The sequence below is a fragment of the Danio rerio genome, chromosome 24 (assembly GCF_049306965.1).
Source record: "Danio rerio strain Tuebingen ecotype United States chromosome 24, GRCz12tu, whole genome shotgun sequence".
NCBI classification, from domain to species: Eukaryota; Metazoa; Chordata; class Actinopteri; order Cypriniformes; family Danionidae; genus Danio; species Danio rerio.
Genome location: NC_133199.1, coordinates 16,062,712 through 16,076,010, shown reverse-complemented (window position 1 = coordinate 16,076,010; position 13,299 = coordinate 16,062,712). Strand labels below are relative to the sequence as shown.

The 13,299-nt window shown below is 30.0% G+C and overlaps 1 protein-coding gene across 10 annotated transcripts; it reads right to left on the bottom strand.

The window, feature by feature from the left end:
• Positions 1 to 3,200: 3,200 nt before the first annotated feature.
• On the bottom strand, positions 3,201 to 12,486 carry thtpa (thiamine triphosphatase). 10 transcript variants are annotated; one of them, XM_073939918.1, is made up of 5 exons: positions 12,340 to 12,443; positions 11,975 to 12,051; positions 10,647 to 11,144; positions 8,141 to 8,242; positions 3,201 to 4,525 (listed from the first exon to the last, which is right to left on the bottom strand). In XM_073939918.1, exons 2-4 carry the CDS (start codon positions 12,042 to 12,044, stop codon positions 8,142 to 8,144), a joined length of 669 nt encoding a protein of 222 aa, XP_073796019.1. In that variant the 5' UTR covers positions 12,045 to 12,051; positions 12,340 to 12,443; the 3' UTR covers positions 3,201 to 4,525; position 8,141. The 10 variants fall into 10 exon arrangements, with proteins under 10 accessions (XP_073796019.1, XP_073796017.1, XP_073796018.1 ...); XM_073939916.1 differs by having other exon boundaries at positions 11,975 to 12,108; positions 12,412 to 12,443; XM_073939917.1 differs by having other exon boundaries at positions 12,412 to 12,443.
• Positions 12,487 to 13,299: the final 813 nt, after the last annotated feature.

The window sequence follows — 13,299 nt, the reverse complement described above, 5'->3', positions numbered from 1 at the left end:
GGACATTTTTGTTCAGAGATGCTCTTCTTCATACCTCTGTAGATGAGTGGTTATTTGAGTTACTGTTGCTTTTCTATCAGCTTGAACCAGTCTTGCCATTCTCCTCTGACCTCTGGCATCAACAAGGCATTTGCGCCCACAGAACTGCCGCTCACTGGATATTTTCTCTTTCGGACTATTCTCTGTAAACCCTGAAGATGGTTGTGCGTGAAAATCCCAGTTGATCAGCAATTTCTGAAATACTCAGACCAGTCCATCTGGCACCAACAACCATGCCATGTTCAAAGTCACTTAAATCGCCTTACTTCCCCATTCTGATGCTCACTTTGAACTGCAGCAGATCGTCTTGACCATGATTAGAAATTTGCATTAACAAGCAGTCGGACAGGTGTACCAAATAAAGTGGCCTGTGAGTGTGATGAGAGTGATGTAATTTGTATATAAATTTGTGTGTTTTATGTGTAATTTGGGATGTAATATATATATATATATATATATATATATATATATATATATATATATATATATATATATATATATATATATATATATATATATATTTACATTGGCTTGTGAATTACATTTTAAAATTGGTTTGTTGACGATGCGGTGGCGCAGGTCACTGGTTCGAGCCACGGCTGGCTCAGTTAGCATTTCTGTGGAGTTTGCATGTTCTGTTGCATGGGTTTCCTCTGGGTGCTCCGGTTTCCCCCACAAGTCCAAAGACTTGGTATAGGTGAATTGGGTAAGCTAAAATATATGTGTGTATGGATGTTTCCCAGTGATGGGTTGCATCTGGAAGGGCATCTTTTTTTTTTTCTCTTGAACACACACGAAAAAAATAATATTTTGAGAAATGTTGGAAAACTGTAACCACTGACCTTCATTTGTTTTTCCTACCATGAACATCAATGGTTACAGGTTTTCAGCTTCCTTCAAAATATCTTCTTTTGTGTTAGGAAGAAAAAACAAAAACAAAGTCATAAATACGTTGGAACCACACATTTTCATTTATGGATGAACTATCCCAACCTTGAGGTACACTTTTGTGAATTTGAAGGACTAAAATGTTCTAAACATGGAGCTTTTGAAAATATTCCACAGCACTAACAGCTTGTGTACCTTTATTTCTTGGAGTGTAAGAATAAAAGCCTGAAGAGCTGAAGATCATCAGTCACTGGCTTCTTTCCATCTGCACATGTGAAATATGAAGCGACAGAAGTGTTACAGGAGCTCAGGTCCAGCTTTAGGCTCGGAGGAAAACAATGATGAATCAAATATGACAAGCTGCTATTCTTTATAAGAGAAAAGACACAGTGATGCCCACAAGTATATACTAAAACCTAATGTGCTTCATTTATATTCTGCCCACAATAATAGAAAGACATTTTTCTGCCGCTTCTGTCTAAACTTTGATTCATCAAAGTATTGATTTATTTTTCTTGAATGAGCAGCGTTCATGCTGCATAAACACTTCTTCAGATGATTTATTGACCTGTATCATGTTATCAAAATGCATTATTAACTGTTCCTGTCACACTAATTCATCAACTACTGCACATCGAGTCATCTCATTGTTATAAGCCCTTCTAACCCTCATATTATGTTTAGATCAAAAACATTACAGTATCGGCTTATGCATCTTTAAAACATTGGTTGCAAGCCTTTTATATAACTATTAAATACAACACAGTAGTTCAGTAATTTCTCCTTGTGTCATACCATTGTTATTACACATAAGTATTTTTTCATATTTTTTGGGTTTTGTTATATCAACAGGTCCTTTGCAAATATTATTCCCAGGAAAAACAAGATGTGTTGAATACCCCCTTCTACAGCTTGATTTTCTTTCTCTAAAACTAAGAGTTTCTTTGGCTGTGTTTTGGATTATTCTGAAATGTCTACTCTGGTTTCATCTTCATCAACCTGAAGCAGCTGATATTAATTTACAATGAAGAAGAACAAGAGGGTTGCTGAATAACTACTGAGAGATTTCAGCTGCTGTCACTGCTTTTCTACACCTCCCTTTCTTCATGTGTTCAATGCTTTTCTCCTGTGTCACTTCATTTTATTATACATCACTTAATTTGTAAACTAATTAGATTTGTTTTCAGAAGAGACAGAAGACAACAGAATGAAAAGTTATCACACAATTTTGATAAAAGTCAAAACTGCGAAATTCTAAGAAAAAAGTCAGAATTTAGTTTTAATAACAAAAGAGATTATAGCTGTCTGAGAACAGACAGAGCTGTCTATTTTTTTTTGAATTTATGAAAAAAAACTTACATTTTTTTCTAAGTTTACTATTATTTTGTTATATTTATAGCAAAAGACATATTAATATTGTTTTTTTAAAAAGTAAAAAATATATATATTTTAATGTGAAAATTAGTATATAGACATTTAAAAATTAATATTTTAAACATAACAATATTAATATGTCATACTATGAATATAACAAAATAATGCAAATAAACATTAATTTTGTGTATTATTTGATTTTTTTATTATAAAACCCAACAGTCAACTTTATCAAAGGAAATGAGTGTAGTTAACTCAAAATTGACTGAAATTAATTCTACTCATTTATAAAGAGTTTTGAACTCAGTGTTGAAGGTAATGACTTAATTAAATACCTCATTACTTCAACTTAAATGGTGCAAGTTCACAGCACTCATATAGATTCGTTTTTTAACTTAAATGGTTTGTTGCAATCAGTTTCCTCAAACGTTTTAGTTACCTTAACATTTTGGGTTTTACAGTGCAGGATTGCTTGTTTTATCCTGCAATTCTGAGGGAAAATGTTACAATGAATTGTTTTTGATATAGCACATATTTAATCATTAAAAACTAATCATTTTTCAAAGAATTATGAGTTATTACACAATTTTATTACATGAAGTTATGAGTTTTTACACAAAGAGTTTTAATGCAATTCTGTCGAAAATTCTAATTGTCTATTTTTATTAGACATTTTTAAGGAATAAAATATTAGAATTTCTTGTTTTATTAAAAATCTAATATTCTCAAATATTTTTGTAAAAATATACATTTAAGATTTTTATCACACAATGCTTGGAAAAATTAAAAACTGTGAGTTGTTAATCAGAAGATTAAGAAAAGTTTTTGAAAGAAATTAAAGTCTATACTTTTATATTAGACAAAAAAAAAGTCAGAATTATGAGTTTTTGATCATACAATTTTTAGAAAAAAAGAATGACACATTTTTATTAATTATGCAATTCTGACAAAAAAAATACAACAATTATGGGTTATCACAAAATTAAGAGATTTCATGCAATTCTGGAAAAAATGTCAAAACAAAACAAGCAATTCTGATATTCTATTACTTAAGACACTCACTTTTTCTCAGAATTGCAAATTTTTTATAATGGAATTCTAAGAAATGTCAGAATTGTCCATCATTAATACACATTTTAGTCAGCCGAGTTGAATGTTATCACTCGATTAAATGGGCCTTATTAGTGGTTATCAGCTGAAAGAAATGGGCCAGAAGGGGTCTTCTGCACCTTCTAGTAGACTCAGAAGACTGTTATCAACCATCAACATGGTTAATCAGTTTTACTTATAGAGAAGACTCCAGATCCAGATCTGTTTTTACATTACTGTTATGGTTGGGTTTAGGGTTAGGGTTGGGGTAGACGTTAATAAAATACAATTAACGGGAAATTTAATAAATAATATAAATAATTATCGTTTACTTCCTGCCCCAGGTGTATAGGATCTACAACTGATTAACTATGGATGATAACAGCCTTCTGAGCCAACCAGTAGGTGCAGAAGGCCCTACTGGCCCATATTTATCAGCTGATAACCACTGATAACGGACATTTAATCGAGTGATACCATTCGAATTGGCTGACTAATAATGATGAACAATTCTTGACATTTCTTAGAATTCCAATGAAAAAAACTTGCAATTCTGAGAAAAAGTCATCCATATTTATTACACAATTTTAGGAATAATATATCAAAATTGTTTGTTTTATTACACAATTGAGTAGATCTAAAATCTAATTTACAAGTTAATCACAGAGTTTTTTGAAAATAAGAATTGGAAATTATTCTCTAAAATCTTTATAAAAATATAGATTTTGATTTTTTTTTAATCACACATTTCTTAGATAAAAATCCTAATTGAGAGTTTTTAAATCACAAACGTCTCGGAGAAAGAAATCAGAGTTTACATTCTTATAAGAACTGTCAAGTAAACAGAAAACAAAAGCCTGAATTCCATCTAAATTCATTCAAATGTCTAAAAAGCACAGCAAAAAAACAAAAAACTAAAAAAAAACTAAACAAAAAAAAACGCTGCCTTGCCAACTTTTTACAATGGCTTCTTGGCCCTTTAATCCATATTTCTGTGAGCTTGTGTGTGCGTTTGAATGGGCCTTTCTCTGTGTGTGAAAAGATTGTAGTCACCACGTCTGCCAAAGCCAAACAAAAATAGTGTAAAGCAGCTGCAGTGAGAGAAAGAGAAGTGCACATGTCTTCATCTGATCACCTGTGGAAGTGTGGGAGAAGACAGCAAGGTCAATGATTGTTCACAAACAGAAAGAGAAGCTCGTATGAGACCTGCGTGTGAATGAATGCATGTGTGGGATTCTTCACAGCAAAACGACAGCTTTTATGAGCGAAAGATTACAAGGCAACCTGCTGGTTTTGATGAGAAAAATACACATCTGTCACTCGGTTCTCATCTGAAGGTTCCTCTGAAATAAAGGCACTTTAATTGTATCCTTTCAATGCCTGCACAATGCTTTATTTATCAGGAATATCAGTGTAAAATAATAGAAATCTGAACGTAAGAGTCTTCTGCTTGCACTTTAAAGTGAGTGTCATGTTCCAGCTCAGCTAACATTTCTCATAAAACGCTTCTCTCTTCACTTCAGGCTGCTGAAATAAATACCTCCAGCATACCAGCTCGCTTTTATTTCAGCCTTGCATGCGAGCTGCTGGCCTTCATGACCTTTCTTTTGTGTTTTTTTAAGGGAACAGTCCACTTTTTTTGGAAATAGTATAATTTTACAAATGATCTAAAGATAAAAAGTTGAGTTTCATCATTTTTTAATCCATTTAGCTGATCTCTGGGTCTTGAGGGAGTGCGTTTAGCTTAGCTTAGCATAATAAATGGAATCAGATTAGACCATTAGCATCTCACTCAAAAGAGGCATTTTCATAATTTTCCTATTTAAAGCTTGACACTTGTGTAGTTACATTGTGTACTAAATGGAAATGAAAAGTTGCTTTTTTTGTAGGCCGATATAGGAACTATACTCTCATTCTGGTATAATAATCAAAGAAATCTGCTGCCGTACCATGACTGCAGCAGGTAGTTCCAAGCCTACTCAACCTATTTAAAACCTTTTCCTTTCCCGTCAGTCTTAGTATGCAATGTAACTACAGAAGGGTCAAGCTATAAATAGAAAAATGATGGAAACACCTTTTTTAGATGAGATGCTAATGGTCAAGTCCGATTTCATGATTTATGCTAAGCTAAGCTAAAAGTACTTCCGGCAGTTCGGAGATTAGCTAAGAGGAATGGGTGAAATTTTACTTTTTTTGATGAAAATTTGTTATTAAATAGTAAATAATATAATAAATATAAATATAAAATCTAGAGAAATTGAATTTACCTATAGAATATTTAGTGCTTGTTGTTGTTAATAATGGTAGCATGCGTTAAGAGAATATTTGCACATTTAGTTTAGCGCTTCTGGGTTCTAATTTACTTTTTCGTTTAGTTTTGACATTGTTATGCATAATATTATCATACTATATTGTAATTTTCTTCATTTTCTTTTCAGCTTAGTCCCTTTATTAATCTGGGGTCACCACAGCTACAGCGGAATGAACCGCCAACTTATCCAGCATATGTTTTACATCGTGAATGCCCTTCCAGCCACAACCTATCACTGGGAAACATCCATACACACTCACTCACACACACTACTGGTAACTTAGCCTAACCAATCGGAATTATTTATGCCTTATATTAAATTATTATATTTCATAATTTTAAATGAAATACTACACAAAATTAATGTTTTTTTGTATTATTTTGTTATATTTAAAGCAAAAGACATATTAATATTGTTTAAAAAAATATATATATATATATATATATATATATATATATATATATATATATATATATATATATATAGATAGATAGATAGATATATCTATATATATATCTATATATATATCTATATATATATATATATATATATATATATATATATTAATGTTAAAATTAGTATATAAACATTTAAAAATTATTATTTTAAACGTTACAATATTAATATATGTCATTTGCTATAAATATAACAAAATAATGCAAACATTAATTTAGCATAGTATTTTATTTTTAATTGACATATAATTATAATACAAAACAATAAATATTAATACATATAATACATTGTTTAGTACATATAATACATTATTTTCATAATTTGTAATTCACTATATATATGTTCATATTTTAAGCACTTTCTGTATCAAATCATTGCAGTTTTACATTTATTGTATAACAAATTTTTTTTTAATCATTGTAGTGCTTAATAAAGATCTAACAAGTGATGTTAAAAAAACTGTATCCAAAACATTTCAATTACACCATCTTGTACGATTTTCATATTTATAATTTCATATTTAAAACTATTATATATTTTTTTTATTAAATATAACAATATTAAGCTTGCATTTTTATTATTTATGTTTTTTAGCCTAATATTTCAGTTTTTATTAAAATTAAATATTAACAATTTCATGCACAAACATTTCTGAATGAAAATGTGCATCCACCACATAATGATATACAATACTGAAATAACTGATCTGATTAATCAACTGATTATAACTCATCACACTGATGAATAAAGATTATTCTAATCATTTCTACTTGGTTTCAGTAGTTACCCAACAGCTGGCGTGAAAGCCGACTGTAATAATGATCTTGCAAATGATTTTTCAGGAACACAGCGCCCTCTGCAGGATGACTGAGAGAACAGCTGAAGAGAAAGTGAACTGCGCCCTCTGCTGAACAAACACTGAATCCCAAAGACAATCTGCTCTGGTCAATGCTGAAAGTTAGAAACTACTATTATACACACTGTTACATTTCATATTTTCATAAAATACATGATTTTTTTTTAACCTTAAATAAACATTTCCCCAGCTAATATTTTAAAAATAAAGTGAGACGATACATGTAGTTGTAAATGGTGAAACTATTTTCCTTTTTTTTTTTGCACTTTTTCCTTTTTAAAGTTGTTACAAAACATATTTTAAAAGGTAGTTCTCTCAAAATGAGCTTTCCTTCTGCAATGAGTTATAAATTTCCCCTCCAACATTAAATTGCTTGATCATAGCATATTTATTCTATAAAAACTGAAAAAAATGTATTAACAAAAAAACTATTTTAATTTTTTTTTTCTTTTAGAGGATATGTTTTTTTTATTTATAAATTATGTTTATTTTATTTTGGGGTGATAGTGGGAAAATAAGAAAAAGACAGTCTAATTTTTCCTATGTTGTATTGTATACCTACTATGTATGGTCTTGTTAAACACTAATTATAACTTTAAAAATAAATAAATATTAAATAAACAATAATCTTCTTTAAAAACCTGAAAAATATTCAACACAAATGTTGAACCCGACTACATTTTTGTGCAAGAAATGTATGCAAATCACTGAACATTTACTAAAACAATGTTTCCCATGGATATTTAAACTTAACATTTTGCAATTTCTAATGTAATCAAATCAACTGGCTCTTAAAAGCAAGTCCATATTTGTTAGATAAACAAACATAAATACCTCACAGTGATGTAACAGGAGCATAAAAACACCCTCTCAAACAATTGCCAAAAACAAACCATGTCAGATACCTGCTTTATTTGGCAATAACCACAAACATCATAATGTCACAAACTATACCTTTTGTTGCCTGTTTTTATGTGTATTTCCCTTTGACAAGACCAGAGCAAATTTATTATTATCACGCCATACATTATATTAACAGATATTACTTGCTCATGAAAATATGAGCATTAGTGCAAGTTTCCATAACTTAATCAGTTAAAAACTTTCAATGTTACAAAAGAGCTACCTCATAAAATATGAGCACTAAGAAGTTTGTTGTAATGATCTGGTCGATTTCTTTGAAGAAAAACATCCATTTTTCCCTTTACTTTCTTCTCAGAGTTCAAACCTGTGGAAAAACACAACAAAAACACATTATAATCATATTAAAAGAGGTTGATTTAACATTATATTTCTTTACTTCTATTAGCAAAATATTAAACGCATAAAAGTTTGTTACTTGAGATCAAAAATAATAAATGAAGAGATTCAACATTTATGGTTTATTATTATGCAGCTGATAACAATATTATATGTTTTAGCAAAGTTTATTATTGTGAACTAAACTAAAATTATAAAAATATAAATGGTAAAATTACAAATAAAACTAAATAATAAGCTTGGGTTATTATTAGTTAACTGAAACAAGAACAAAATAAAGTTTTTTTTTAAATTAGTGTTGAATGAATTAATGAATTAATATTTTCAGCTATTTTCCAAGAACTTAGTATAGACCTAATACAATGGATAAATAATAATAATAATAATAATAATAATAATAATAATAATAAACAATTTATAACATAACATAATATAAAATACTTTAAAAACTTACAATAATTAAAATGAGTAAATAACTAATATACTATAAACGATCAAAAAGAATAAATGAAGAATTTCAACATTTATGGTTTATTATTATGCAGCTGATAACAATTTTTCATGTTTCAGCAAAGTTGATTATTGTAAACTAAACTAAAACAAAAATATAAACCATGCAAATTATTTGAACAAATGTTAACTTTTTAATTTTCTTTTTTGGATGAACTATTATTAAATAGGCATTTCATCCACTCAACTATGTTTTTATTAAAGCTGATATTAGATGTTCATTTTTTAACAAAAAAAAAAAGTACTTAACTTACAGTAAAACTGAGCAATTCCAGCATTACTGATGTACATTTACAGTAAAAACTCAAAACATAAATTCACATAAAAGTACATGTTAACATTATATTGAAACATCTGTTAATGTTTTCCAAAACAAACCACAGAGTTATGGGATCAGAAAAATATCAATCTGTAAATATTTTAAATTAGGAAAATAAACCTACATTATGGATGTGACCAAAAACGTTAGCAAGTTTACAGTATACAGCAAAGTGTACTCTGTAAAAATTCTATTAATTAAACTCCCCAATGCACAACCCCAAAAAGAAACAATGCTAATAAAAACAGTTGGCTCTCTATAGAACAAAAATCACTGATTTTATTTTATGTTACATATTTGCATTAATGAAGGAATAGCCTTGTAGTGACAGATGTGAAATTGGAACATTTTTGATTGGAACATTTTTTTTACTATATATATATATATATATATATATATATATATATATATATATATATATATATATATATATATATATATATATATATATATATATATATATATATATATATATATGTAGAATTTTGCTATATGGGTAAAAACTGATTTATTTATTTTTTTCATGGCAAGCAAGTTTGACATTTGCATGGAATTGCTCAAATGTGTTACTCGAAATAAATATTAAATAAATATTTTTATTATAGAATTAAATGACCAATTAAATATTTTTTGCCATAGTTTATTATCGGCAGCTGAAATCTAATTTTGATATGTACATTATAATAAGGTTTATTAAAGATAACTAGTACTCAAACTAACAAAATAAATAAAAATATGTTCCTTTGAGGTAGTGTTACCTCAAATAAAATTAAAAATTAAACTAAATAATAAGCTTGGGTTATTATTAGATAACTGACACAAGAACAAAAAGTTTTTCCAAGAACTTAATATAGACCTGATACAATTAATAATAATTAATAATTATTATAATAATAAACATAATTTATAACATAACATAAAATACTTATAAAATTACAAAGATTAAAATGAGTAAAATACTAATATACTATAAACTATTACTAAATATACCATAAAAAAACTGTAAACACTAACCCTACCCCCTTTGAATTTTGTTTTCTATTTTTAAATATTTGCCAAATGATGTTTAACAGAGAAAGACAATTTTCACAGTATGTCTGATAATATTTTTTTCTTCTAGAGAAAGTCTTATGTGCTTTATTTTGGCTAGAATAAAAGCAGTTTCTATTTTTTTTAAAAAACATTTTAAGTTCAAAATTATTAGCCACTTTAAGCTATATTTTTTCAGTAGTCTACAGAACAAACTATCACTATACAATAACTTGCCTACCTTAACCTGCCTAGTTAACCTAATTAACCTAGTTAAGCTTTTAAATGTCAGTTTAAGCTGTGTAGAAGTGTCTTGGAAAATTTCTAGTCAAATAATATTTACTGTCATCACGGCAAAGATAAAATAAATGAGTTATTAGAAATAAGTTATTAAAACTGCTATGTTTAGAAATGTGTTGAAAACATCTCTCCGTTAAACAATAAAATAATAAAACAAGAATGATCAATATCACTATGGCTGCATTTACACACTAACACACACACACAATCTCACCCAGCTGTTCAGCAATGCTTGTAATACTCTGCAGAGCTGCATTCACGTCTCCTCCTTCAGGCACCAACACCTCAATTTCCCCCACACAATAACCGAAATCAGCCCGGTCCAGATCCACCCGCACCGCTCCGTCCTCCCTCTCCAGCACATAAGAGCAACGCTGAGTCCTAAACTCAGCAAAACACACCAGACCGAGCTCATTCAGCCACTTTGTGTCTCCTGTCGAACAGATCGGCGTGTCCTCAGTTTGGCCAATTTGTTTCCTTTGTGAGCAGTTTGATTCTCTGATAATCTTGCTGACTTCTGATTGAATCACAGGCAGGCTGGTTATCTCTCTGTATCGAGTGCAGAGCGTCTCAGCTGGAGCTTCTGAAACTGCAGGGCTTTTCAACTCCCACTGTCCGTCTCTGCATCTCAGCCAGAAATCCTTCAGCGTGAGAAGGAAATCTGGAGAGTCAAAGTACTGGTCTCCAAACTCTCGCTCACCAACGCATTCGGCTGTGGAGAGGCAGAAAAATATAGAAAGAAACAAATGAAGTGGAAAACCGCTGTACTTTTTCCTGCATATTCAGGATACTGTGGAATGATTCATGCAAGAATGAACAAATGAATGAATGAATGAATGAATGAATGAATGAATGAATGAATGAATGAATGAATAATTAAAGTCTAGTTAATACACATTCTTGTATATTACTGATCAAAATTTTGGGGTCAGTAGGATTTTTAAATGTTTTAAAATAAGCTTCACTTACTCACAAAGGCTGCATTTATTTCCATCAAAAATACAGTACAAATTGTAAAATTTTGAAATGTTATTGCACTATAAAATAACTTTTCTAATGCAGTTTATAATTTAATTTAATCATTTATTCCGGGGATTTAATGATGATTTTTCAGCCTCAATACTCCAGTCTTTAGAGTCACATGATCCTTTAGAAATCACTCTATTATTTATTATTAATATTATTATTATTAATGGTAAAAGTAATAAAAGCAATAACTGAACTGACTGGAGTAATAATTTCCTTTTAAACATTTATTTAAAATTGTATTACTTTTTAAAACAATTTTTTACATTTAATAAATGCCGCCCTGGATAGAATAATTAAAAAAAAACAAACATGAAAGAAAAAGCAAACTTACGTTATTAAAACTATTATGTTTAAAAATGTGTTGAACAAATCTTCTCAAAAAAATTTTGGAAAAAAATAAACAGGGGGGCTAATAATTCTGACTTCAACTGTATATACAGTTGAGGTCAGAATTATTAGCCCGTATAAACTACTTAAAAAAGGTTTCGGATTATCAAAATATTTAAAACACACCTCCAATATCCTGTAGTTTCCTCATAATTTCTGCATCACACACGAATTTTCTTTCCACTTCTACAGTCATTTTGGTACTGGGATATAAAAAACACCAAGACACAATTAAAATTCCCATGTAAACCAGTGACTTTCTGCAAAACAGAACAAAATGAACAATAATAATTTAGCAAAGTACTTTGTAGAGTGTTTATCAGTATTGTTTATTAGTAAAGACGTAACGTTAAAAGTATAGTACTTAAAAATAGAGCAAAAGATAATAACATTAGTCTCTGTAGGAACCTCGTTATGTTTTAAGACAGAAAAGAGCAAAAAACCCGGTGGCATGTTCATAAATGGTTTACTTCAGACAGTGGTAATTATACCGTAACTACAACTGCAGATAAAACACGGTTGGAACAGTCACGACAACATAATATCAAACAGACTGTACAAACCTTACCGATCAATCAGTGTAATGAGGGCAGACGGGGAATCAGGGTCCTCTGCAGTTTTTCTAGTCAGGCACATTTTCGGGCAGCAGCGCAACACATATAACGTAGTACTTCCTGACGAATGCCCCTTTCACTCAGTTTCTTCTCTAGTATATGTCTATCATCAGATCAGATGACCTATTGTTATCTCTTTATTATAGTTTGACTTTTATTTGATTTTTGTTGGCTTTTTCTATTTTAATTATCTAAATAATGTAACAATGTAAATAATCTAATGATTATTATTGTAAATTGTGTACCGAATGTACCTTTCTGTTATACAAAAAAAGCACTTCCTGACGAACCCTCATTTAATGACATTTTGGTATGATATTCTTGATTTTCATTCATTCATTTTCTTTTCGGCTTAGTCCATTTATTAATCTGGGGTCGCCACAGCGGAATAAACCGGCAACTTATTCAGCATATGTTTTAAGTAGCAGATGCCCTTCCAGCTGCAACCCATCTCTGGAAAGCACCCATACACTTATTCACACTTACACACTACAGACAATTTAGCTTACCCAATTCACCTGTTCCGCATATCTTTGGACTGTTAGGGGAAAACCGGAGCACACGGAAGAAACCCATGCGAATGCAGGGAGAGCATGCAAACTCCACACAGAAACGCCAACTGACCCAGCAGCTAAGGCTCGAACCAGCGACAATCTTGCTGTGAGGCACGGCACCTCGTCGCCATTCTTGATTTTATAAAAGATTATGTGAAGGCATATTCGAATTTACATACTAGAATGTTATCTTTGGTTTAATGTGAAAAGGAAAATAATATTTTTTATAAACATTATTGTTTTGTTGGCCAAATGTCATATTCACAAAGCAAGTTTTGTAAGA